General features: G+C 40.0%; 2 protein-coding genes across 2 annotated transcripts; both read right to left on the bottom strand.

The window, feature by feature from the left end:
- Positions 1-31: 31 nt before the first annotated feature.
- On the bottom strand, positions 32-15,012 carry LOC311102338 (akirin-2-like). Its single transcript, XM_084143646.1, has 5 exons — positions 14,355-15,012; positions 1,353-1,487; positions 1,055-1,204; positions 875-946; positions 32-721 (listed from the first exon to the last, which is right to left on the bottom strand). The coding sequence occupies exons 1-5, from the start codon at positions 14,533-14,535 to the stop codon at positions 711-713; spliced, it is 549 nt and encodes a 182-aa protein (XP_083999772.1). The 5' UTR covers positions 14,536-15,012; the 3' UTR covers positions 32-710.
- A 1,872-nt stretch (positions 15,013-16,884) lies between these two features.
- On the bottom strand, positions 16,885-18,333 carry LOC311102321 (cannabinoid receptor type 1A-like; the record flags this gene model as incomplete). The annotated part of the gene is made up of 1 exon (XM_084143625.1): positions 16,885-18,333. The coding sequence occupies exon 1, from the start codon at positions 18,298-18,300 to the stop codon at positions 16,885-16,887; it is 1,416 nt and encodes a 471-aa protein (XP_083999751.1). The 5' UTR covers positions 18,301-18,333.
- Between the last annotated feature and the right edge of the window lie 9,652 nt (positions 18,334-27,985).

The following is a 27,985-nucleotide window of genomic DNA, read 5'->3' as shown; positions in this document are numbered from 1 at the left end:
TTGACAGATCCTGATATCGTAGCTATTATTTCTACTTGATTACTTTATTAGCTATTTACCATTGAAATATTACAGTTAGTACTTCAGTTAAAGCATTACCCTGTTATGACGGCATGAAACGTAACATTTTTATTGTTTGGTTTTTCTACTAAGTACATATGTTTGAAAGTAATACCAGGAAAACAATGTCAATGAAATAAAGAAAAACATTTTGAAAGGGAAAAAATCGAATGAATTCTAGTTAGTCTTTGTAAAGCCCCATACAAAAAAGGCTCTGGGGCATTGCAAATTCTCTTCTGCAAACCGTACTAACCTGTATCTTCCACTTGCTCATAGATTGACCAGCAAACCTTGGATTTCTACATTGCTTTATCATATATACATGTGTAACAAATAAATAAAACAGTGAATGAAGTCTGGAATGCCAGATGTCTTTATAAAAGTAAGAGTGACAACTTATTGATACAGGTGCAGCAGAAGAAACGTAGGCCACTGGTAGAAGGGGTCCATAAATTTACATTAGGAAGCACCTAGTTGCTTACGCAAGAGAGAGATTACCACTGATAACGGCTTAGATAAACCTTTGCCCAAAGGAGAAATATGGCACAGTAAGAAGTTTCATTAAACCAACAATCTCTTGCAGGGATTTCCAAAGATTTAAACTTGATAGCTTGCAGCAAGAGAAGGTCGACTGGCAAAGTCTGGGTCTCTCAGGAAACATCTGGAATATAATAGATAAAAGCAGAAAACCAGCCATGTTAGCATAACCTTTAGAGGTTTTCCATTCAGGTGTCACAGTTGCCTTCTCACATTCAGCAATGGAATGGTACATGCACTGAGAATTGAATAGAAAAATGGGCAGAACAATACTCACAGCTTGCAGGTTGCTCTCCAAATCTCCGCATCAACTGGTCATGTGTAAACTTAACAAAAGTGTCATATTGTTCTGTAATAGAAATGTGGGAGGAAAGGGAGGGATTTAATTAGCCTGTAACTGTAAAAATCACATATTGCCACATGGTGCACTTTGTGAATTGTGTTTGACTGTACACACCTGCCAACTTGGAAGTCATGGTCTCCTCATATTCCTCCCGCACTTTCTCTTCACGCTCCTTCAGTAGACGTTCACAAATCATTCCAACTTGTCTAAGAGTAAATAAGGGCTGTTCTTTCTTTGATGGAGAAGAACCTCCAGCAGATGTGCCTGCAGAGGACACAAGTAGAGCAATTAGGTCATTTGCATGTTGGGGGGGAAAAAAGGAGTCTAGTTCCTTTAGTACATCATCTATTGTGGATCTCCCCTACTCACCAGGGTTTAGGCTAACAGTACACTATAAGCTCATATAACAAACCTGGCATACTGGATCCACTAAGAGGGGGTGGAGACTCTGGGGAGTAGCAACCCTCCGTCTGTTGGTAAACTCCATCGATGTGCTTTCGCTTCTGAATGCGTTTGTACTCCTGCTTGATGTTGTTCAGAATTTGCTCTAGAATAAGATAGTACACAGAGAGTCTAAATTATTCAGAGAGTTGGTCAAACAACTGTTGTCACATCTAATGGAGGCCTCGCTCTACAGTGCAATCCTTATCACTCCTTATGGCCGACAACATGTCAACATCATGTTATCAAAGACCGTACAGTATGCTTTCTCAAACAGCTGTAACTGTATATGCATTCGTAAATCAGGTCCTTTCTTGAGTTGGGCTCTGGGATGTAACAACCGTTGAGCATCTGAGCTTATGTTTGATTGTGGAGGAAAGGATTTGAGTATGTAAGTGTGTGTGTGTGTGTGTGTGTGTGTCCGACATCTGTTGCAAGGGGGTAAGGATGTTAGGGAGAATATAGGATGAACCACAATAATTGTTTGCTAAAATAATAATTGCTTGACAAAAATGTTATGTAATACAATGGCAATCCGGGTTATAGGTAACAATCCTTCTCATGAACTGCCAACATTATTACGCATATTAATTGATAATGAAATTAAGATATGCAAGATATTGTAATAGATACAGTGGGGGAAAAAAGTCTTTAGTCAGCCACCAATTGTGCAAGTTCTCCCACTTAAAAATATGAGAGAGGCCTGTAATTTTCATCATAGGTACACGTCAACTATGACAGACAAAATGAGAAAAAAATATCCAGAAAATCACATTGTAGGATTTTTAATGAATTTATTTGCAAATTATGGTGGAAAATAAGTATTTGGTCAATAACAAAAGTTTCTCAATACTTTGTTATATACCCTTTGTTGGCAATGACACAGGTCAAACGTTTTCTGTAAGTCTTCACAAGGTTTTCACACACTGTTGCTGGTATTTTGGCTCATTCCTCCATGCAGATCTCCTCTAGAGCAGTGATGTTTTGGGGCTGTTGCTGGCCAACACGGACTTTCAACTCCCTCCAAAGATTTTCTATGGGGTTGAGATCTGGAGACTGGCTAGGCCACTCCAGGACCTTGAAATGCTTCTTACGAAGCCACTCCTTCGTTGCCCGGGCGGTGTGTTTGGGATCATTGTCATGCTGAAAGACCCAGCCACGTTTCATCTTCAATGCCCTTGCTGATGGAAGGAGGTTTTCACTCAAAATCTCACGATACATGGCCCCATTCATTCTTTCCTTTACACGGATCAGTCGTCCTTGTCCCTTTGCAGAAAAACAGCCCCAAAGCATGATGTTTCCACCCCCATGCTTCACAGTAGGTATGGTGTTCTTTGGATGCAACTCAGCATTCTTTGTCCTCCAAACACGACGAGTTGAGTTTTTACCAAAAAGTTATATTTTGGTTTCATCTGACCATATGACATTCTCCCAATCATCTTCTGGATCGTCCAAATGCACTCTAGCAAACTTCAGACGGGCCTGGACATGTACTGGCTTAAGCAGGGGGACACGTCTCGCACTGCAGGATTTTAGTCCCTGGCGGCGTAGTGTGTTACTGATGGTAGGCTTTGTTAATTTGGTCCCAGCTCTCTGCAGGTCATTCACTAGGTCCCCCCGTGTGGTTCTGGGATTTTTGCTCACCGTTCTTGTGATAATTTTGACGCCACGGGGTGAGATCTTGCGTGGAGCCCCAGATCGAGGGAGATTATCAGTGGTCTTGTATGTCTTCCATTTCCTAATAATTGCTCCCACAGTTGATTTCTTCAAACCAAGCTGCTTACCTATTGCAGATTCAGTCTTCCCAGCCTGGTGCAGGTCTACAATTTTGTTTCTGGTGTCCTTTGACAGCTCTTTGGTCTTGGCCATAGTGGAGTTTGGAGTGTGACTGTTTGAGGTTGTGGACAGGTGTCTTTTATACTGATAACAAGTTCAAACAGGTGCCATTAATACAGGTAACGAGTGGAGGACAGAGGAGCCTCTTAAAGAAGAAGTTACAGGTCTGTGAGAGCCAGAAATCTTGCTTGTTTGTAGGTGACCAAATACTTATTTTCCACCATAATTTGCAAATAAATTCATAAAAAATCCTACAATGTGATTTTCTGGATTTTTTTCCCTCTCTTTGTCTGTCATAGTTGACGTGTACCTATGATGGAAATTACAGGCCTCTATCATCTTTTTAAGTGGGAGAACTTGCACAATTGGTGGCTGACTAAATACTTTTTTCCCCCACTGTATATATTTTTAATAGCTATATACACACTTGGGATGGGGATGGGGAGGGGCTTTAACGGGGGGAATAGTGGTGAACAATTGGAGGGTTACTTAGTAGCAATGCAAATATCATGGTACAGCTATATGGACACTCAATCACTATGGTACTTTTTATTGGTACATTTACAGACATTAAGTTCAAGTGTAATATATTATAAAAATAAAGCAAACTGGATGGAATATGGTGAAAAATGCATCAAATTATTTTTTTATCTTCAACATAGAAATGCTACCAAAAGAATTTACTGAAACTGGTTACAAATGACGGGAGTCACCCATGATTCACCAAATTATATTTTGAAGGAGGAAGTAAAGTACTTTAAGCATATGATTTCGTTTCAGTCGCCTCCATCTCCTCTAACTGAAGCTAATTGTAGGGATTTTCTTTCTATTGATAATGTAAAATTAACAGCCATACAGAAAGACTCATGTGAAGGTGGAATTACAGAGGAGGAACTTCTGGATGCAATTAAAGACTAAGTCCGGGAAAACTCCAGGGTTGGATGGCATACCAGTCGAGGTATACCAAACCTTTTTTGATATACTCAGAGGACCGTTATTAGCATGTCTTAACCACTCCTATGTAAATGGTAGATTATCAGACACTCAAGAAGAAGGTCTGATTTCATTATTACTGAAACAGGATACAAGTGGGAAATATAAAAGATCCAGTCCATTTTAAAAAATGGAGGCCCCTTACACTTCAGTGTTGTGATGCAAAAATTCTAGCAAAATGTATAGCGCATAGAATTAAAAAGGTATTGTCGGACATTATTCATTCTAATCAGACAGGTTTTTTTTACATGGACAATACATTGAAGATAATATAAGGCAAGTACTGGAAACAATAGAACAGTATGAAAAATCTGGGAAACCAGGCCTGCTATTCATAGCAGACTATGAAAATACATTTGATAATGTATGACTGGAGTTTATATATAAATACCTGGAGCATTTCAATTTTGGAGAATCTCTTATAAAATGGGTTAAAATCATGTATAGTAACCCTAGGTGTAAAATAGTAAATAATGGCTATTTCTCCAAAAGTTTTAAACTGTCAAGAGGAGTAAAACAAGGTTGTCCACTATCGGCATATCTATTTATTATGGCCATCAAAATGTTAGCTATTAAAATCAGATCCAACAATAATATCAAGGGACTACAAATCCAGGGCTTAAAAACAAAGGTGTCATTGTACGCTGATTCATGTTTTCTTTTAAATCCACAACTTGAATCCCTCCACAGCCTCATATAGGATCTAGATAAATGTTCTAACCTCTGGATTACAACCAAATTATGATAAATGTACTATATTACGTATTGGATCACTTTTTTTTTTTTTTTTTACAATTTTTACATTACCATGTAGTTTACCAATAAAACGGTCTGATGGTGATGTGGATATACTCGGAATACATATCTCAAATGAAATAAATGATCTCACTCCAATACATTTTAATAGAAAGTTAGCAAAAAATAGATAAGATCTTGCTACCATGGAAAGGTAAATACCTGTCTATTTGTGGAAAAATCACCCTGATTAACGCTTTAGCATTATCCCAGTTTACCTATTTGCTTATGGTCTTGCCTACGCCTAGCGAACAGTTTTTTAAATTATATGAGAAAAAAAGATTCCCTTTTATTTGGAACGGCAAGCCAAAAAAAATTAAACGGGCCTATTTATATAATTAATATGAATTCGGAGGACAGAAATTATTAAATATTAAAGCATTTGACCTATCACTAAAAGCTTCAGTCATACAAAAGTTATACTTAAATCAGAACTGGTTCTCTAGCAAATTAGTAAGATTGTCTCATCCCATGTTCAAGAATGGCCTTTTTCCCTTTATTCAGATTACAACCTCTCACTTTCAGTTATTTGAAAAGGAAATAATTTCCCAAATATCACTATTTCTAAAACAAGCCATAGAAAGTTGGATGCAATTTCAATTTAATCCTCCAGAAACGACAGAACAAATAATGCAACAAATATTGATGTTAAACTCAAATATACTAATTGATAAAAAACCATTATATTTTGAAATAATGTTTAAAAAAGGTATAATCTTCGTAAATTATATAGGTAGGACTGGTGGAGTTATGTCGCACATGCAGCTAACAAAAACATATGGAAATGTCTGCTCTACCCAAAATTACAACCAAATAATTGCAGCATTACCGCAAAAATGGAAGAGGAAAGTGGAAAGGGGAAAAAGTAAGGAACTTGTCTGTCGGCCCTGCATTAAAGACCATAATTGGTTAAAGAAAATTGTGATAAATAAAAAAGTATACCAGTTTCATTTAAGGACCAAAGGATTGACAGCCGTCCCATATAGATTGCAAAATAGTTGGGAAGAGATTTTTGACGTACCGATTCCATGGCATAGTGTTGATGAACTGATACGCAAAACGATGCCGGATTCAAAACTTAGAATTTTTCCATTTAAATTATTATACAAAATTCTTGCTACCAATATAATTATTTATATGGGGGATACAATCTTCCCAGCTCTGCAGATTTTGCTGCGAAGAGACAGAATCATTAGATCATTTGTTTTGGTACTGTCCATTTGTAGCTTGTTTTTGGTCACAGGTCAAGGAATGGCTGAAGGATTGCAATATTTACCTGAGCTAACCCTGCAGATAGCACTACTGGGTGATCTGAAAAATAATAGTCAATCGATCAATAATATAATAATACTTTTAGCAAAAATAATTATTTTCAATTTACAATCTGTAGAAACAATGAGAATAGAAGGGTTCAGAACTTTTGTGAAACATCACAGTACAGTTGAAAAATATATGGCAAATAGAAATCCAATATGGATGGTGTTAAGAGATAGATGGGAGGTGTTGAATGGAGCTGAAGGATGGGACTAATAACAACAACTAATAACAACAAGATAACTAATGTAAAGCATACTGTTTCCATAATAAGTATATAGGTTATAGGTTGAGAGCTTTTGTGAAAGAGCACAGTTAGAAAGATATGGCATATCGGATATATGGCAAACCGGATGGACATCATGAAAATGATCGGAGAGGTTGAGGGTAGAGGAATTTCAGGAGTAAAATCAAACAAAATAGAATTATTGTAAAATTGACTGTGTCCATAAAATGTATATAGTATGTATAAGCTGGAAGTAGAGGCCTAAGCGGTTGTTGTTCACTTGTTTACTCCAATTAGGGAAGGGGTGGTGGGGTTGGAAAGTAATAAAGGGAAATATATATTTTTTAAGGCTATGTATGTATTTATATGTATGTATGTATGTATGTATGTATGTATGTATGTTTGTACAGTGAGGGAAAAAGGTATTTGATCCCCTGCTGATTTTGTACGTTTGCCCACTGACAAAATCATGATCAGTCTATAATTTTAATGGTAGGTTTATTTGAACAGTGAGAGACAGAATAACAACAACAAAATCCAGAAAAACGCATGACAAAAATGTTATAAATTGATTTGCATTTTAATGAGGGAAATAAGTATTTGACCCCCTCTCAATCAGAAAGATTTCTGGCTCCCAGGTGTCTTTTATACAGGTAACGAGCTGAGATTAGGAGCACACTCTTAAAGGGAGTGCTCCTAATCTCAGTTTGTTACCTGTATAAAAGACACCTGTCCACAGAAGCAATCAATCAATCAGATTCCAAACTCTCCACCATGGCCAAGACCAAAGAGCTCTCCAAGGATGTCAGGGACAAGATTGTAGACCTACACAAGGCTGGAATGGGCTACAAGACCATCGCCAAGCAGCTTGGTGAGAAGGTGACAACAGTTGGTGCGATTATTCGCAAATGGAAGAAACACAAAATAACTGTCAATCTCCCTCGGCCTGGGGCTCCATGCAAGATCTCACCTCGTGGAGTTGTAATGATCATGAGAACGGTGAGGAATAAGCCCAGAACTACACGGGAGGATCTTGTCAATGATCTCAAGGCAGCTGAGACCATAGTCACCAAGAAAACAATTGGTAACACACTACGCCGTGAAGGACTGAAATCCTGCAGCGCCCGCAAGGTCACCCTGCTCAAGAAAGCACATATACAGGCCTGTCTGAAGTTTGCCAATGAACATCTGAATGATTCAGAGGAGAACTGGGTGAAAGTGTTGTGGTCAGATGAGACCAAAATCGAGCTCTTTGCCATCAACTCAACTCGCCGTGTTTGGAGGAGGAGGAATGCTGCCTATGACCCCAAGAACACCATCCCCACCGTCAAACATGGAGGTGGAAACATTATGCTTTGGGGGTGTTTTTCTGCTAAGGGGACAGGACAACTTTACTGCATCAAAGATGTACCATCAAATCTTGGGTGAGAACCTCCTTCCCTCAGCCAGGTCATTGAAAATGGGTCCTGGATGGGTATTCCAGCATGACAATGACCCAAAACAAGGCAACAAAGGAGTGGCTCAAGAAGAAGCACATTAAGGTCCTGGAGTGGCCTAGCCAGTCTCCAGACCTTAATCCCATAGAAAATCTGTGGAGGGAGCTGAAGGTTCGAGTTGCCAAACGTCAGCCTCGAAACCTTAATGACTTGGAGAAGATCTGCAAAGAGGAGTGGGACAAAATTCCTCCTGAGATGTGTGCAAACCTGGTGGCCAACTACAAGAAACGTCTGACCTCTGTGATTGGAAACAAGGGTTTTGCCACAAAGTACTAAGTCATGTTTTGCAGAGGGGTCAAATACTTATTTCCCTCATCAAAATGCAAATCAATTCATAACATTTTTGACATGCATTTTTCTGGATTTTGTTGTTGTTATTCTGTCTCTCACTGTTCAAATAAACCTACCATTCAAATTATAGACTGATCATGTCTTTGTCAGTGGGCAAACTTACAAAATCAGCAGGGGATCAAATACTTTTTTCCCTCACTGTATGTATATGTCCAGTTGAAGTCGGAAGTTTAAATACACTTAGGTTGGAGTCATTAAAACTTGTTTTTCAACCACTCCACACATTTCTTGTTAACAAACTATAGTTTTGGCAAGTTGGTTAGGACATCTACTTTGTGCATGACAAGTAATTTTTCCAACAATTGTTTACTGACAGATTATTTCATTTATAATTCACTGTATCACAATTCCAGTGGGTCAGAAGTTTACATACACTAAGTTGACTGTGCCTTTAAACAGCTTGGAAAATTCTAGAAAATGATGTCATGGCTTTAGAAGCTTCTGATAGGCTAATTGACATCATTTGAGTCAATTGGAGGTGTACCTGTGGATGTATTTCAAGGCCTACCTTCAAACTCAGTGCCTCTTTGCTTGACATCATGGGAAAATCAAAAGAAATCAGCCAAGACCTCAGAAAAATAATTGTAGACCTCCACAAGTCTGGTTCATCCTTGGGAGCAATTTCCAAATGCCTGAAGGTACCACGTTCATCTGTACAAACAATAGTACGCAAGTATAAACACCATGGGACCACGCAGCCGTCATACCGCTCAGGAAGGAGACGCGTTATGTCTCCTAGAGATTAATGTACTTTGGAGCGAAAAGTGAAAATCAATCCCAGAACAACAGCAAAGGACCTTGTGAAAATGCTGGAGGAAACAGGTACAAAAGTATCTACAGTAAAACAAGTCCTATATTGACATAACCTGAAAGGCCGCTCAGCAAGGAAGAAGCCACTGCTCCAAAACTGCCATAAAAAAGCCAGACTACGGTTTGCAACTGCACATGGGGACAAAGATCGTACTTTTTGAAGAAATGTCCTCTGGTCTGATGAAACAAAAATGGAACTGTTTGGTATGAAAAAATATATATGTAAAAAGTATGCTATCACTAACTGTAAGTTTCTCTGGATAAGAGCGTCTGCTAAATGACTAAAATGTAAAATAATGAACATTGTTATGTTTGGTGGAAAAGGGGGGATGCTTGCAAGCCGAAGAACACCATCCCAACCATGAAGAATGGGGGTGGCAGCATCATGCTGTGGGGGTGCTTTGCTGCAGGAGGGACTGGTGCACTTCACAAAATAGATGGCATCATAAGGAAGAAAAATTATGTGGATGTATGGAAGTAACATCTCAAGACATCAGTCAGGAAGTTAAAGCTTGGTTGCAAATGGGTCTTCCAAAAGGACAATGACCCCAAGCATACTTCCAAAGTTGTGGTAAAATGGCTTAAGGACAACAAAGGGGGATAGGAAGTGATACAGACAATTACATTGATGGAAGTTACAATCTATCTGCAATATTAAAGCTGATATACCCCCTAAAAATTAAAATTAAATAATTATCATTATACATTTTTAAAAAGACAGTACAGTATGAAGATATGCAGAAACTGCTTCTCCAATAGAAATCCCTGATCACACTTGTCGGCAATGTCATGACGATGTTAGCTAGCAAAGCTCATGCACAGAAACATGTCATCAGGTCTAACAGTCTTGTCGCGCCGAACTGCGCATGTGCAGGTCGTCAAATTAAAGGCACTCCTTCGATAAAGTTTGTCACTTTCACAAGGTTGTGGTAATGACAGTTGCAGCTACTTAAGACACTGGCTCGAATCATCTAGGTTTTGGCTTTAGATTTCAAGAAAATTAACAACGAATGACGAATTTCACTTCTCCCATTGACTTTCCAAACCCTGGTCTGGTCCGTATGAAGCGAGATAGCTGCCAAAAGGTTGAACGTCTGTATCAGTAGGATCGTAAGAAAAGCCATTAATGAACGGTAAACATTAAATTAGATCTGTAAATGTAGAAACCCTATGTTATGACTATGAATGAACATTTACACCTTCAATTCTTACTTTGTCTCCCTTTACTCGGCTACAGATCTTTTTTATGCGCACAAACTTTTGTCAGTAATGTGGCATCTGCAAAGAACATTGACTGAACGTAGCTAGTCTATGAAGCAACTCTAGCCCAGACGTTAGAGTTGCTTTGCAGCTTCCGGTTTCAATTCTAAAATAAAAGTATTATTTTAGATCTGCATTCACTAACAACGTTATACCAGTAGATGGCGAAGTATAGGCTTGGGCTTTCAGCAAATGACTTGTGTGAGAATGATAGACACAGAGCCTTGTCTACAATAATCGTCTGAGCTGCAAAATAGAAAGTAAATATGATTTAGGCTAGGCCTATTCCGCTATCTAAATATGCCGTGCTGTTGTGTGTTATTTAATGGCCATATAATTGCATAATTTATTTGTATAGCCGCATGGGGCTACTGTGGTGATTATGTAACCTAATGAATCACACTTTTTCCAGTATTTGGGAGCACAGACTGAGTGAATTCCACTCTGTATGTTGGCTTGTTATAGCCATTTGCGTTGCACAACCCCATCACACAGAGGCTATATCCATATCAATAAATGAGATAAAACAAAATATTGATTAAGTATTGGCTATAACCTGTCCTGAGCGAAATAGCCAAGGGGTTCCAAAGACTATCTATAGCCTATTCTTATTGCCAGATCTGTTTTCCCTATCAGCCACTGCATGTGCTTCTTCAACTATTTGGTTTACAATGTATTTAGAGGCTATATTTAGAGGCCTGTGAGTAAGCCTCTTTAAGGGGAGCCCTATAATAAAAACACAAATAGAGTTCTAAAATTATTCCGCAAGACACCAGTACCCAAAAATGAGCCTAAATTGCAATGCCTTCAAGTTGAAGGCCTATTTTTTATTTGGATAGGCCTAAATTAAACATTTAATTAAAATGATAGGCTAAAGAACCTTTAGAGAATTTTGAATACACATGGATTTCAATAACCAAATGGATAAGAACATTCTCTTTGATTTAGTTCCTATTGCAACTCAGACAAATGACTGAATGGATGACATACTGACTGGCTGAACTGAACAAAGGATTAATTCAATGTTCAAATATGTTGGAATGACAAGTTGCACGCATCATGCATGCTCTTCACTTTATTTGGCTAGTAGGCAAATAGGCCTACATTAGGGTATAATGACTATGGCTGCATGCCTCCAGAAGGGCATCTTCTGCGGCTGAGGTGTGCTTTTCCGTAGGCGCATGGTGCTGCATGGAGATCACAAGCTCTTCAACTGGGCAGCAGTGTCGCGATGGAGGGAATAGCCTATACGGAGACTACTTAAGACCATTGCAACAGAGTTATTGTAAAGTGTGGGAATAAGCTTATGCCCGACTCAGCCTACGGTTAACCTCTCCCTTGTTCATTTCAAAGTTCATATAAATCATGTACAATTATTTTAAATTCATATTAACCCCTCCTACAGAATATGCTTTGGCAAGATTGAGTGATTAAATAAATATCAAAATATTCTATAAAAAAATATTTTGAGTGGCAAAGACTCCAGTGGTCATACATAATTAATAGATTCATCAAACATTTATCGTTGTTGTTATTATTATTATTATTATTATTATTAGTTTCATTATTCCTGGTAGATACTACTGGTTTTGTTTGCAGACAGAGCCCAGAGAATGGGATGGTGCAATATTGAATTAGTCATATAGCCAGATATACAGTGCATTTGGAAAGTATTCAGACCCCTTCCCTTTTTCCACATTTTGTTACGTAACAGCCTTATTCTAAAATGGATTAAATCGATTTTTTTCACCTCATCAATCTACACACAATACCCCAAAATGATTTATTACAAATAAAAAAACTGAAATATCACATTTACATAAGTATTCAGACCCTTTACTCAGTACTTTGTTGAAGCACCTTTGGCAGCGATTACAGCCTCGAGTCTTCTTGGGTATGATGCTACAAGCTTGGCACACCTGTATTTGGGGAGTTCTCCCATTCTTCCCTGCAGATCCTTTTAACCTCTGTCAGGTTGGATGGGGAGCGTCGCTGCACAGCTATTTTCAGGTCTCTCCAGATATGTTCGATTGGGTTCAAGTCCGGGCTCTGGCTGGGCCACTCAAAGACATTCAGAGACTTGTCCCGAAGCCACTCCTGCGTTGTCTTGGCTGTGTGCTTAGGATCGTTGTCCTGTTGGAAGGTGAACCTTCACATTTTTACATATTTGTAAATTTTTTGTCATTTAGCAGACGCTCTTATCCAGAGCGACTTACAGTTTGTGAGTGCATAAATATTTTTTTCATACTGGCCCCCATGGGAATCGAACCCACAACCCTGGCGTTACAAGCGCCATGCTCTACCAACTGAGCTACACGGGACGAGTCTGAGGTCCCGGTTTTCATCAAGGATCTCTCTGTCCTTTGCTCCGTTCATCTTTCCCTCGATCCTGACTATTCTTCCTGTCCCTGCTGCTGAAAAATATCCCCACAGCATGATGCTGCCACCACCACGCTTCACCGTAGGGATGGTGCCAGGTTTCCTACAGACGTGACGCATGGCATTCAGGCCAGAGTTCAATCTTGGTTTTTCATGGTCTGAGTGTCCTTTAAGTGCCTTTTGGCAAACTCAAAGCGGGCTGTCATGTGCCTTTTACTGAGGAGGGGCTTCCGTCTGGCCACTCTACCATAAAGGCCTGATTGGTGGAGTGCTGCAGAGATGGTTGTCCTTCTGGAAGGTTCTCCTATCTCCACAGAGGAATTCTGGAGCTCTGTCAGTGACCATCGGGTTCTTGGTCACCTCCCTGACCAACGCCCTTCTCCCCCGATTGCTCAGTTTGGCCGGGCAGCCAGCTCTAGGAAGAGTCTTGGTGGTTCCAAACTTCTTCCATTTAAGAATGATGGAGGCCACTGTGTTTTTGGGGACCTTCAATGCTGCAGACATTTTTTGGTACCCTTCCCCAGATATGTGCCTCGACACAATCCTGTCTCTGAGCTCTACGGACAATTCCTTCGACCTCATGGCTTGGTTTTTGCTCTGACATGCACTGTCAACTGTGGGACCTTATATAGACAGGTGTGTGCCTTTCCAAATCATGTCCAATCAATTTTATTTACCACAGGTGGACTCCAATCAAGTTGTAGAAACATCTGAAGATCATCAATGGAAACAGGATGTACCTGAGCTCAATTTTCGAGTCTCATAGCAAAGGGTCTGAATAGTTATGTAAATAATGTATCTGTTTTCTATTTTTAATACATTTGAAAAAAATCAAAAAACCTGTTTTCGCTTTGTCATTATGAGGTACTTTGTGTAGATTGATGAGGAAAAACATTTATTTAATCAATTTTAGAATAAGGCTGTAACAAAATGTGGAAAAGGTCAAGGGGTCTGAATACTTTCTGAATGCACTGTAGGTGCTGCAATAACACAAGTAGCTATTGGCTAACACCTTGCATGATCTTGGAAAAATAGCATGCTAACTTAAGTGCCGTTAATGTGATTTTCCTGTGTTTTATATTTCCACACTATGAGGTTGGATTAATATTGTGAAAAATGCCCTTCTAGTGTAAGAGCTGTTTGAAAAGACCACCTAAAATTTCAGCCTGTTTTGGTGGGATGGAGTTGTGGCCTGCCAGGTGACATTACCAGGCGGTAAATTTGTTAACAGCTAATTTTCAGTTTTCCCCTCCCCACTCAGACCACTCCCAGACAGTCCTAGCAAAATTATTGCTTGTGAAATTGCTCTTTGCTAAGAAGCAATTGTGTTTCTTTTTGAACATTTTAATTGAAAACAATCACAGTAAGGTACTTAATTACCCATCCATTTTTTTTAAACTGTTGCATTGGACCTTTAAGGGTTAGCTGCCCGCTGACCATGCAGCAAGCTAGCACACTGCCTGGCTTGCTAACGTTAGATGTCCGGTATGAGTTGGGTTCATCCGGTACTTACCAGCTGATAGTTTGGATGACACCTCTCCAAATGGTGACGGCTCCATGCGAAGGTATTTCCGTGGTGATGAGGAGGATGATGATGATGGGGACACCGGAATACATCTTCTCCTTTTAGGGGACGTTGGACTCATCAATGGATCAAAATCCATGGTCCTTTTCAGGGTCGCTCCACATGCCATGATTTGAATCTAGGAGGGTCTACAAAGACCGAACGAGGTCAGTGTGGCTAATGCGAAACACAAAAGAAAATGGCTTTCTAACGTTCGTTAGCTAGCTAGGAAAGAGCTTATCCTGATGGCTTTTCAGCTAGCTTTGCAACTTCGACAAGTCCAGGAAGGGGTCTTGCGACTGTTGATGTTGGCTACCGTTAGCTAACTTATCAAGCTAGCTAACCAAATGAAAACAAATTCCCTTCACCTTTCCGGGGAAAAGTTGCCCTCCTTTCCTATCAATCCGACGCCCGTGTATCGTTGACTTTTGTTTCACTCTTACCTATCTTATAACGTTATCTATTTGGATGTCCTTCGCTAGCTAAGTTATACATTCAGACGAAGATATAACTTGCTGCCTAACGTCATCATCTTGAAAGCCAGCTAGCTTCTTCTTCTTTTTGACCAACCGAGCCGTCTGCTTCTCGTATTGGTGACGTCAAATATTCAACTATGCTCTCATGCCGGGTCGTTTGGGCATGCGCTGATGAGACTGATGATGGTAGGATTTGGAGTGCGGTCCTTGCAATTAAGGATCCTTAGGACGTCCCAGCTCTGACGTTAGCCCATTGAAGTTAAAATGTAAAATGGTTAAAGAGTTAGGTAAGTTTAGGGTTTAGGGTAGGGACGTCTCACGGATTCCGGATAGCACTAACCTTTGTAGTGCAGAGAAAAGTTGGTAGTTTGTATGGTTATGGAATTACATAATACATTAAATCATTTTGCGCTGCTATCCATATACATCCGTATATATCCAGTAGGCCTATTCATACACATTCGTGTTACTTTAATCTTGAAGATTGGTGTATTTCCGTTAGCCTTTGCCAGTCTCTTTTGCTCTGCAAATGCATGGGCCCATAATGTAAAATTGCTTGTTTCACTTATAGTTTTTTTGCCTTTTCTGTTACAGTTTTTCACTTTATTTTTATTTTTAAATTGGGTTTAAAAACGTTGTGGTTTTACTTTTCCAAGGCAGTACAGTACCTCACACAACATGGCACATTATCTCATGTGCCACTACAACATGGCACATTATCCCATGTGCCACTGCCTACACCTCTTTCTCCTCCAGACTGACACAAACATAAACGACCAAAGCACGTCTCTGATAAGACTATATCGTACATGCCTTATGAGTACTGTGCACACTTGACTTTATTCAGAGGCTTGGAAACTAAACCACACAAAGGTGATTAAATGGGGAAACCACAATAATTTTGAATATAAATTATTATGATTGTAAATTAAGTATTTGCACATTTTTATCCTAGCAGAGACATCTTTAAAATGCACATTCCTGTGATCCTTCACTGACTTGGTAGATTTTATTTCATTTGTCATTATTTTGACAGTTCTTGGTTGGTGATGGATTGTAAAGCTTTTCGTGTAAGCACAGCTGCAATAAAATACACTGGCTATTGTGTTTCAATTGCTATGTTCAGATGAAAGCATTCATATACATTGCTTATTACTAAATTAGTCTGTTTTGGAATTAGTAACTACACAAAAAGACTTAATCTTTTTTCTGTCTCTGTAGTTTCATGAGATAACAAGGTCTGTTCTTCACAGTAGCATTGCAGTGCAGCCATCAATCTCATGAGATGCAAAAACTAATACATATGTATTATACTGTATGTGTGGTTCACAAGCTGCTTTCCTGAATGCTTTTATTTGAAACAGAAATGTAAAGGTTTATTCACAGAAAAACACTTATTTAATGCAGATGGAGAGGGGAAAAAACATTTAATACTGCGCAACATTACATGTCTTTGTGGTTGTGGTTATTCTTTGGGGGAAATCTGTCTCTGCATAAGATGAAATAATGTGAATAATTGAAAAGATGTACATGATCTACTCTTGTATGGCATAACATGGCCCTCAATTATGCATCACTCAAAAAATAAGGAAATCAAAACAGTTTCATACAACATACTTTATGACAAGAACTACAAACCATCACAATGTACTAATTTACAATGTACTTCACAGATGAAAGAGCAGCCAATTTCACCTACAAGCACTTTATAGAGACAAACGATACAGTCAAAGGGCAGATCAGCGTGCCGCTAAATACACAACTGTGCAGTTTAACAAAGCTTATCGCCACTATTTCCCTATGAAAATAAATGAATGAAGTGCTTCTGAAAGATTGAAATAAAAAACCACATTCTCTTATCCTACAGCTACATAGATTTCAAAGTGCTGAATTTGAAGTTCATGTTTGGCAAACTTTCAGGGCTGTGCTAGTTGGGGTAGTGACTATTCTACATGATTCTTCAGAGTTGATTCCTTCACAGTCACATGATGGCAGACTGTATCTCAGACCGCCTCTGCAGATATCTCGGCGGAGACCAACAGGGTGACTTTGGCCACTTTCACAGTGGTGTTTTCACAGCTAGCCGTGGATTTGTAGGCTGTGGCTGTGCCTTTTAAGCTCCTCCTGCTGTGGCAATCGGACTCAGCGCTGTTGTCCAGTGGTTGAGAAGTTCCCCTGCATGTCTGGCAGATGTTAAGAAAGGCCCGGCGCAGGTCCTTACTCCTCAGGGCGTAGATGATGGGGTTGACGGTGGAGTTGAGCAGGCAAAGCATGCTGCAGAAGGCAAAGACCGTCTTGATAAAGTTGTTCATCTTCCAGAAGAGGTCGTAGACCATGATGGCCAGCACAGGACCCCAGCAGATGATGAGGACCACCAGGATCAGCACCAAGGTCTTGGCCAGGCGGATATCCATGCGGGCCTGCTCAGGCCGCATTGTCTGCACCTTGGTGCCGTCCGCTGTGTAGACGATGATGCTCTTCTGGGAGCTGCGGCTCATCATGCGCACGGCGTGGTGGTGGGCCTTCCACAGGATGAACATGTAGGCGTAGATGATAAACAGCAGCAGCACACTGGTCATCCCTATCCAGAACATCAGGTACTTCTCGTCGATGAGTGGGAAAATGTCAGAGCACACTGAGTTCAGTTGCTTACAGTTCCAGCCAAGTAGGGGGAGCACCGCGATGACGATGGAGATAGTCCACATCATGCAGAAGGCGATGACAGCCTTGGTCTTGGTGACGATCCGCTTGTAAGCCATGGGTCTGTGGATGGAGATGTAGCGGTCTATGGCCGTGAGAAAGAGACTGCCCACAGAGGCACTGAAAGAGGCGATGACTCCACCAAGCTTAAAGAGAAACACATTAGGGCTGTCCTTCCGGTGTAACACATGGAAGTCCAAGAAACTGTACACAAATATGACACTGCCCAGAAGGTCGGCCACAGCCAGGCTGCCTATGAAGTGGTAGGAGGGCCGACAGCGCAGGGTGTGGGAGTGGAGGATCACACACAGTACCATAAGGTTCTCAAGCACTGTAAAGGTTCCCAGGGTGAGTGCCATGACCGCTACTACCAACTGCTGGCTGGGGGTCAGAATCATGAAGCACTCCATGTCCACAAAGTTCTCCCCGCATTGGATAGAACCCCCGCCGTCCAAAAAGGTCCCATTGACAACCAGTTCAGAGAAGTTGGTCTGGTAAACGGAGTTGCCATTAAAGATGAGCTCCTCGTCTCTAGGTACTCCAGGGAAGGAGTTTCTAAGTGGGGCAGAGTGAGCCTTCTGTAAATGGAATCCAGTCTTGGCAAAGCCAGAATCAATGGACGGGTCATTGTAGCTCACATCGTTGGAGCCAAGATATTGCAAACCAGTAGTTATTGTTCGGAAAGTGGTGTCAGCTATTCCATCCAGAGCAGACTTCATGGCTGTTCAGTTGGGAGGTAAATGATGTAACATAAGATGAGTATCTAGAGAAAAAAGTTCAAGACAATTTAGAAATCATCAATACTTTGTATTATTTCGTTAGTTTAATTTTGTTTAATTGTGACGTGGGGGATGGAAAATGTGTATGTATTTAACTGTGGGTAATGTGGGTATGTTGCTGGGTGATATTATTGACATCCCTGCTGTATCAGCCAGCTGACTCTCCAGCAGATGCATCTCAGACAATAGTGAGAGAATGAACAGTTGATGACAAATTAATGAGACCCACATCTAACCTTCTGTGCTGCCCCCAGGATAAAAACATTGCATTAAGTAGCCTAATGTAGGTCAATCTTTCCTTTTAATTAAGGGGCAATAAAGGATTACTTTTCAAAATAATGATTCAATTAATTATGCATCAAGGGAGGTAGTTATATTCTCTCAAGACAAGATTGATTTGTTGAATCAATCTATAGAATTTTACATGACTATGTTTTGCTCTCATAAGCAGTACATAACCCTGCCATTTGATAATGAATATATCTGTACATTTCGTAAAAAATTACAATAACCTACAAAGGCCTATTCGACAAGTTTGTTTTCATTAATAAAAAAGTATAGGCTATTGAGAATAATTGTTATAGCATTTTCATGCAGATGTTTCTAGATAAGCAAACCATTTACTGTTTGTGATATAGGCGATTCAACAATGTGACGATGCCCCTTGTCCCATTCATGAATTAATAAGAAAGACCAGCAATAACTAAGGTTGTGGAGAGACTGCAGCAAGTAATTAGACTCGCATAAGAAGATACACTATCATAAAGTTACAGCAGAATCAATGCAGTAAAACATTTTTGTCTATGCATTAATGCAACATTTGATTTTATTAAAACAAAATTAGTTTTTACCTTCACATTCTTTGCACAAATAACTTGCGTCGATCCATAGGCCAGATTTCATTTATTACATGAAGACAAGATAAAGTGTATCCACATATCCAATCTCAGGAATCGTAGCCTATTGATGTCAACAGTTGCTTTATCAAAGTGTATCAAAAGTAGTTTTTAATTCGAATTTTCGTCATGATGAGCCTCGCATCATTGTTTAGTAAAGCCAAGAGACAGCGATGTGTCTGTCTGAGGTATGGGATTATTATTTATAAGAAAGGAGTCGCTTTGTGCGCTTCTGTGTCACGTGCTCCGAGGTGCCACAACGACGCTCGCATCGCATCCGAACATCCACGCTCACTCAATAATGAGACACTCCATAATTTTGAACACCGACCCAATCATTATCGACCAGTGTGGTTAAGGAAAACGAAAGCATGAGTACCATTATTCTAATTAATGTTAAAACACTAACATTTATTTTGTAAACCACCTTTTATTACTATTGTTTTTCGATTCTCACTTCAACCTTTAAGAAATGATGACCTCCTCCTATCTTGGGTAATATGTGTGTATGATGTGTTCTTGTTCTTGTATGTATGCAACCATCACTGATGGTAGAGTATGCCATTTATTGTGACTGGCAGAAAGGCATGATGTGTTCTATAGCCTGGAAGGAAGGTAACCATTGATGGGTTTTCAAAAATCCAGCCAAGTTTGATATATTTAACCACATGTAGCATTATGTGTAGAAAAATATATAATATCAGGAGCTGCATAGGTGTAAAAATTAGGTGGTGGGTGTGTAGTGGGACAATTGCAGAGAATATGCTATATGTCTCTGGTAAGTGGGTTATTCGAGTCAGCTGTCCATCATGTGAATTCAGTCTGAGGATCACTTAGCATTGAGGAAGTTAATTATTTATTATTTATCTATTCAGGGAAAAACTCATTGAGACCAGGTTCTCATTCACAAGGCTGCCCTGATCCCAGTAACAACAATCAAATACAATATGAAACAAAACAGTGAGCAATACAATGTAAAATAAAAATACAGCACAACACAACATTTGTCCTCAATCAAAAACTTTAAATTACCTGAGCGGCACCAGAATATTTGGCTGACTGATCTAGTCTCGAAAATCCGACCCTAGGCAACAGTGACTAGGGTCTGGTTTAGAGAGCAATAGTAGGCTAATGGCGTCTTTTTGTATGCACAAACTCCGCCATGGCATCGTCGGTCAAAGGAGCTAAGGGGAAATTCATGTTTTTTGTTGTTGTCGGGTTTTATGATAAACGCCCAAAACAAGCAACCTGGTCTCAGAGAAAGACGTATAATACTATACCTCCTCGAAGCCGTATAATAAATTACATAATCCAATTCGTATGCTATTGTAAGACCGGGTAAGGCATATGATACTATACGTCCTATAATTTCTACGATATTGTACTATTCTGTTCATAATGTAACCAAACATTACATAATATGTCATACTAAATGGAGTGTCATATTTACGAACAGAATAATATAAATTGCCCTGAGACCACGCTGCTGTTGCTTAGGGTTGGGTTTTGAGACACATTTTGAACAGACAAGTCTGTGGAGGTTTGTGAGGGTGACACAAGGTTTGTGAGGCTGGCTATTTTTGCTAGCATTATTTGTGTGGGGTGTGTGCCTTTTTCCACTTTTTGCCCATAAAAATATTGAAATAATGTGTGAAGATTAGAGTAGTTCCTCTCTGTGTTGCACAGCTGCAAAATTACTTCCACCATGCACCATGCACCCTGACCCCAAACACCACCCTCCACTAAATAAAAACTACTTTTAGGTATAATAACATGCTATTTTGGGATGCAGCATTTTGGAAAAGGTTCGGACACTTTTCATTGTGTATGTGACCTCTACAACATAGCAAAGATGGAATTCAGCACTTACTCTTGGACTGTCACAGAAATTGTGTCCAAAAGCAACACTGTATTCAAATGCCAATGATAATGTTTTCATTACACTTTATCAGGCCCATTAAGTCTTATCTGTTCCATGTCTCTGTATTTGTAAGACTGTAAAAGGTCAGGTGTTATTAATGTAGGACTGCATTAATTTGTTTCTGCTTGTCTTTTCTGCCTCACATATGTAGCCTATGAGACATGTGTCAGGGTTCAGACAGACGACCAGAGGACCACAATTGCGTCACACCAGAAAGTTTATTAAAACTTAAGGGAAAAGGGAAGTAGGGAGTGAATGAAGGCTCCAGGGGTAACCGGGATCCCGTCCAATGAGCTGGGTCTGTGCCCCCCCCAGTGGCAGCGATGCGTCCTATGAAGCCGGTGGTGGGTGGTCCAGAAGTCCTGGGGGGGGGAGACACAGACACAACAGGGCGGAATGAAACAAGGCAGCAGTACAGTTCAAGGGAAATCCAAAATACGTAGTAGCAAGGCAGAAGGCTGGTCAGAGTTACCGGGATTGAAGAGTAGTCAGGAGTCGTTATGGCAGAAGCAGGTCTGGATCTCCTGGGGCAGAAGAGTATCCAAAAATCAGGCAGGTCCGGGGTCACAAAACCAGGGTGAGCCAGAAGCGCGAGCAAACAGGTTCCGGGTGTGAGCTTTGCAGACGATCTGACACCGGAGAGCTGAAAGACAGGGCCTTAAATACTGGGAGAGGTAGTGGGTAATGCAGCGCAGCTGGCAGAGTAATTAGAGCAGAGCAGAGCAGGGACAGGTGGAGCTAGTTAGGCTGAGTAGAGAGAGTGGTGAGCAGAGTGGCAGAAAATTAAGGTGGTAACCCGGTGGAGTGAGAGGCTCATGACAACATGGACAGAGTAACATAGCGTTGATAAAAAGTGCTGTCTCTCACTTCATATGAAACAAAACATTACAGTCTTTCCATCCAGCTCTATTACAGTCATACGTTTGAAGTGTCATTAACAAGGAAAAGCACCATAATGCAAAGGGACTTCCAGAGGCGGACTGGGACAAAAATTCAGGCCACGCGCCAGGGGTGAAAATAGATGTAATTTCTTACAGGAACGGGGCACCCAAGCAGGCGCGCAAACTTTTTTATAACCTAGGTGTAATCAAACAATTACATATAGAATCCTAAAAAATTTAATATGGTCTGTGTGGGACAAGTAGCCTATTACCTTTTAATGTGGTATAACACAACCAGTCATCATGTTTTCATCTGATTGTCAAACAATCACTTCAAAAGGCGCTCCTGTAGGCTACCCGTGCACGTTCGTCCACTCAAAATAATTCCAGCATTCAAACAGTGCACTGTTCACCCGCAATTTGATGAATGGAAAGACACAACCATTACAAAACAACTAAACATGTATTGTAATGACATTCTGCGATTGTCATTAGGCCTACACTTGCAGCCTGAATTGATGCGTCCATAGCTGTCTGCCTGCGTCTCGGTCTCGACCACTCATCTCTGCTTGGAAAAATGTAAGTGTTCTCGTTGAACCACAATTCAATTTGGAGCATATACCATTTTTCATTTGGCGATATGCGGTAATGTTATTTTTTACAAATTAATACAAAATGAAAAGCTAAAATGTCTTGGATCAGTAAATAATCAACCTCTTTGTTATTGCAAGCCTAAATAAGTTCAGGAGTAAACATTTGCTTAATAAGTTGCATGGACTCACTCTGTTGCATGGACTCACTCTGCATGCAATAATAGTGTTTAAAATTATTTTTGAATGACTACCACATCTCTGTACCCCACACATACAATTATCTGTAAGGTCCCACAGCCGAACAGTGAATTTCAGACAGATTCAACCACAAAGACCAGGGAGGTTTTCCAATGCCTTGCAAAGCAGGGCACCTATTGGTAGATGGGTAAACTTTTTTTTAAAGCAGACATTTAATATCCCTTTGACCATGGTGAAGCTATTAATTACACTTTGGATGGTATATCAATACATCCAGTCACTACAAAGATACAGGCGTCCTTCCTAAGTCAGTTGCCAGAGAGGAAGGAAACCATTCAGGAATTTCACCATGAGGCCAATGGTGACTTTAAAACAGTTACTGAGTTTAATGGCTGTGATGGGAGAAAACTGAGGATGGATCAACAACATTGTAGTTACTCCACAATGCTAACCTAATTGACAGAGTGAAAAGAAGGAAGCTTGTACAGAATACAAATATTCCAAAACATGCATCCTGTTTGCAAAAAGGCACTAAAGTTATACTGCAAAAAATGTGGCAAAGCAATTAACTTGTTGTCCTGAATACAAAGTGTTATGTTTGGGGCACATCCAATACAACACATCACTGATTACCACTCTCCATATTTTCAAGCATAGTGGTGGCTGAATCATGTTATGGGTATGCTTGTCATCGGCAAGGACTAGGGAGTAATTTTTAGGATAAAAAGAAACGGAATGGAGCTAAGCACAGGCAAAATCCTAGAGGAAAACCAGACACTGGGAGATTAATTCACCTTTCAGCAGGACAACAACCTAAAACACAAGGCCAAATCTACACTGGAGTTGCTTACCAAGAAGACAGTGAATGTTCCTGAGTGGCCGAGTTACAGTTTTGACTTAAATCTACTTTGACTTAAATCTATGGCAAGACCTGAAAAGGGTTGTCTAGCAATGATCAACAACCAATTTGACAGAGCTTGAAGAATTTTGAATAGGAATAATTGGTAAATGTTGCACAATCCAGGTGTGGAAAGCTCTTAATTACCCAGAAAGACTCACAGCTTTAATCGCTGCCAAAGGTGCTTCTACAAAGTGTTGACTCAGGGGTGTGAATACTTATGTAAATGAGATATTTCTGAATTTATTTTTCAATATATTAGCAAACATTTCTAAAAACATGTTTTCACTTTGTCATTGTGTGGTATTTTGTGTAGATGGATGAAAAACAAAAATCCCTTTTGAATTCAGGCTGTAACACAACAGAATGTGGAATATGTCAAGGGGTATGAATACTTTCTGAAGGCACTGTAATTGTCCTCATAGTCCAAATATGGATGCCTAAGGACTTTTTCAGTTCGTAAACAGACTCAATGGAGCTTGTAATAGTCCTCAAGGTTGCCTTTGACACCCATTCTGTGTATATCATTAGCTATCATATTTGTGTCTGGCTCATATTATTTTTACGGCAATTGGAAACAGGCAGTGCAAACAAAAGATGATTGATGATTATTGCCATAAAAATGGTTGTCTTCAGCTAGTAGGTTAATGGTTCCAGTTGCAGGCTGTTTGTGGGAGGCTAAGGGACAAGGGGAGGAAAATGGGACCTATCTCTACATATACTTTATGTTATGGTGATAATGTCGCCAGGGGACTTTGGGCTTCTATGCACAATATAAAAAGCCCACAGCAGAAAATGTAGAATTCATTTTGTGGTCGCACATTACAATGAATCTCTCTGTGCACACCAAACCGACATGATCTCCCTGGGCTAAGAGGTGATAGAGACAGGTACAGTTTGTGAATGGGGGATGTGTGGTCCTAAGCAGGGTCCACATTGTGAGTTATTTTTCACCGGAGGATTTTCATTTTTCCCAGTAATTTTGGCTAAATGTAAGCAAATGGGCATTTTTCCTATTTTGTTGCCTAACAACCTGGAATTAAAATGGATTTTTTTGGAGTTTGTATCATTTGATTTACCCAGCATGCCTACCACCTTGAAGATTTGGTTTTTTTGTGAAACAAACAAGAAATAAGACAAAAAAAACAGAAAACTTGAGCGTGCATAACTATTCACCCCCCCCCCCCCAAAGTCAATACTTTGTAGAGCCACCTTTTGCAGCAATTACAGCTGCAAGTCTCTTGGGGTATGTCTCTATAAGCTTGGCACATCTAGCCACTGGGATTTTTGCCCATTCTTCAAGGCAAAACTGCACCGCAGGGGTGTACAGCAATCTTTAAGTCATACCACAGATTCTCAATTGGATTGAAACCCACCACGTGCTTCACTGTGGGGATGGTGTTCTCGGGGTGATGAGAGGTGTTGGGTTTGTGCCCGACATAGCGTTTTCCTTGATGGCCAAAAAGCTCAATTTTAGTCTCATCTGACCAGAGTACCTTCTTCCATATCTTTGGGGAGTCTCCCACATGGCTTTTGGCGAACACCAAACGTGTTTGCTTATTTTTTTCTTTAAGCAATGGCTTATTTCTGGCCACTCTTCCGTAAAGCCCAGTGTATGGCTTAAAGTGGTCCTATGGACATATACTCCAATCTCCGTTGTGGAGCTTTGCAGCTCCTTCAGGGTTATCTTTGGTCTCTTTGTTGCCTCTCTGATTAATGCCCTCCTTGCCTTGTCCGTATAGGTTTGTTGTGTGTAACCTTAAGACTTCACGTATCGTTTGTTTGTGACATGCCTGGTCAGTGAGTTTTGGTGGGCGGCCCTCTCTTGGCAGGTTTGTTATGGTGCCATATTCTTTCAATCTTTTAAATAATGGATTTAATGGTGCTCCGTGGGATGTTCAAAGTTTCTGATATTTTCTTATAACCCAACACTGATCTGTACTTCATCACAACTTTGTCCCTGACCTGTTTGGAGAGCTCCTTGGTCTTCATGGTGCCGCTTGCTTGTTGGTGCCCTTTGCTTAGTGGTGTTGCAGACTCTGGGGCCTTTCAGAACAGGTGTATATATACTGAGATCATGCGACAGATCATGTGACACTTAGATTGCACACAGGTGGACTTTATTTTTACCAATTATGTGACTTCTGAAGGTAATTGGTTGCACCAGATCTTATTTAGAGGCTTCATAGCAAAGGAAGTGAATACAATGCACGCACCACTTTTCCGTTATTTATTTTTTTGAATATTTTGAAACAAGTGATTTTTTTCATTTCACTTCACCAATTTTGACTATTTTGTGTATGTCCATTACATGAAATCCAAATAAAAATCCATTTAAATTACAGGTTGTTATGCAACAAAATAGGAAGAACGCCAAGGGGGATGAATACTTTTGCAAGGCACTGTAAACGTCACAAGTTGGGGGTGTACTTATCATTTGGGGAAAAAACATACCAGCAGTGTGTCTTGAATAGCATAATTCTGCCCTGTAAAAGCAGGTCTTGAAAACACTTTGGTCATGTGACAATATCACACTATAATACATGTTTTCAAGACCTACTTTCTATTTTTAAAAGACCGACATCCAATACATTTTCATCCTTCCTGGAAAGTGCCCTATGCGGCGACATTTGCCTCCCTTGCCTTTGCAACTATCAATAACACAATGACAAATAGTTACACATCATACATGTTTCTGTTTATAATGAACTGTTGATCATTGATAAAACATAATGCAAGTCCTTTATACTGCAAAACGTTATGTTTATGTTAAGCAAATGGTCTTGTCCCAGTAGTGATGTGACATGTTTTGGGGATTTAGAGATGTCTATTATTTGGAATGCCAGAAAGTGAACAAAAGCATTTAATGTATTTTATAAATCAATAAAAACAAAGGCCATTTATACAGTGCCTATAGAAAGTCTACACCCCCTTGAACATTTTTTCACGTTTTGTTGTGTTAGTGCATCAGAGTTTCATGCATTTAAAAAATGATCCCCCCCCCCCTCATCTACGCACCATACTCCACACTTTTAAGTATATATTAAAAATACAAAACTTAAATATAATAATTGGATAAGTCTCCATCCCCCTGAGTTAATACTTGGTGGAAGTACCAATGGCAGCAATTATAGCTGTCAGTCATTTTGGATAGGTCTATACCAACTTTGCACACCTAGATTTGGCAATATTTGACCATTCTTCTTTAAATAATTGTCCAAGCTCTGTCAAGTTCCTTGGGGAGTGTTGATGGACAGCAATCTTCAAGTCATGCCACAAATCTTCAATTGGATTTAGGTCGGGGCTCTGACTGGGCCACTCAAGGACATTTACCTTTTTATTCCTTAGCCACTCCACTGTAGCTTTGGCTGTGTGCTTCGGGTCATAGTCATGCTGAAAGGTGAACTTCAGTGCCAGTTTCAGTTTTCTTGCAGAGAGCCGCAGGTTTTCCTCAAGGTCTTTACATTGTTCATTTTGGGTGATGTGCCGTGTTGGGTTTGCGCCAAACGTAACGCTTTACATTAAGGCCAAAAAAATAAACGTTTGCATCATCAGTCCACAAAACTTTTTGCCACTTAGCTACAGAATCTCCTGAATGTTTTTTTTTGCATACTTCAAATGGGATTCAAGGTGGGCTTTCTTGAGTAATGGCTGCTTGGGACACTGTTGTTACATGCACACTTTGACCAGTCTTGGCCAAAAAAGAGCCTGTAAATCTTTCAAAGTTTCCATTGGACTCTTGGTAGCCTCTCTGATCCGTCTCCAACTTGCTCTGTCATCCAGTTTGGAGGGATAGCCTGATCTAGGCATGGTCTTGGTGGTGCCATACACCTTCCACTTCTTAATAATAGTCTTGACCGTGCTCCATGGGATATTCTAGGCTTTTGAAATATTTTTTTAAACTCATCCCCTGATCTGTGCCTTTTCACAACTTTGTCCCAGAGTTCTTTTGAAAGCTCATTGGTACTCATGGTTGACTGTTTGCTTTGCAATTAATTGCCCAGCAGAGGGAACCTACAGGAACTGCTAAATGTATCCTGAAATAATGTGAATCACTACAATTTAACACAGGTGGAGGCCAATTAACTTGGTGTGTGATTTTGAAAGTGTTTGGTTACGCCTGAGCCAATTTAGGATCGCTATTACAAGGGGGTGGACACTTATCCAAGCAAGCTATTTCAGTTTTATTTATTTTTAGATTTTCTAAAAACAATCCAGAATATTATTTTCACTTAGAA

The sequence above is a fragment of the Coregonus lavaretus genome, assembly GCF_964263955.1.
Source record: "Coregonus lavaretus genome assembly, chromosome: 27".
Lineage (NCBI taxonomy): Eukaryota > Metazoa > Chordata > Actinopteri > Salmoniformes > Salmonidae > Coregonus > Coregonus lavaretus.
This window is presented reverse-complemented; position numbering and strand designations above follow the sequence as displayed.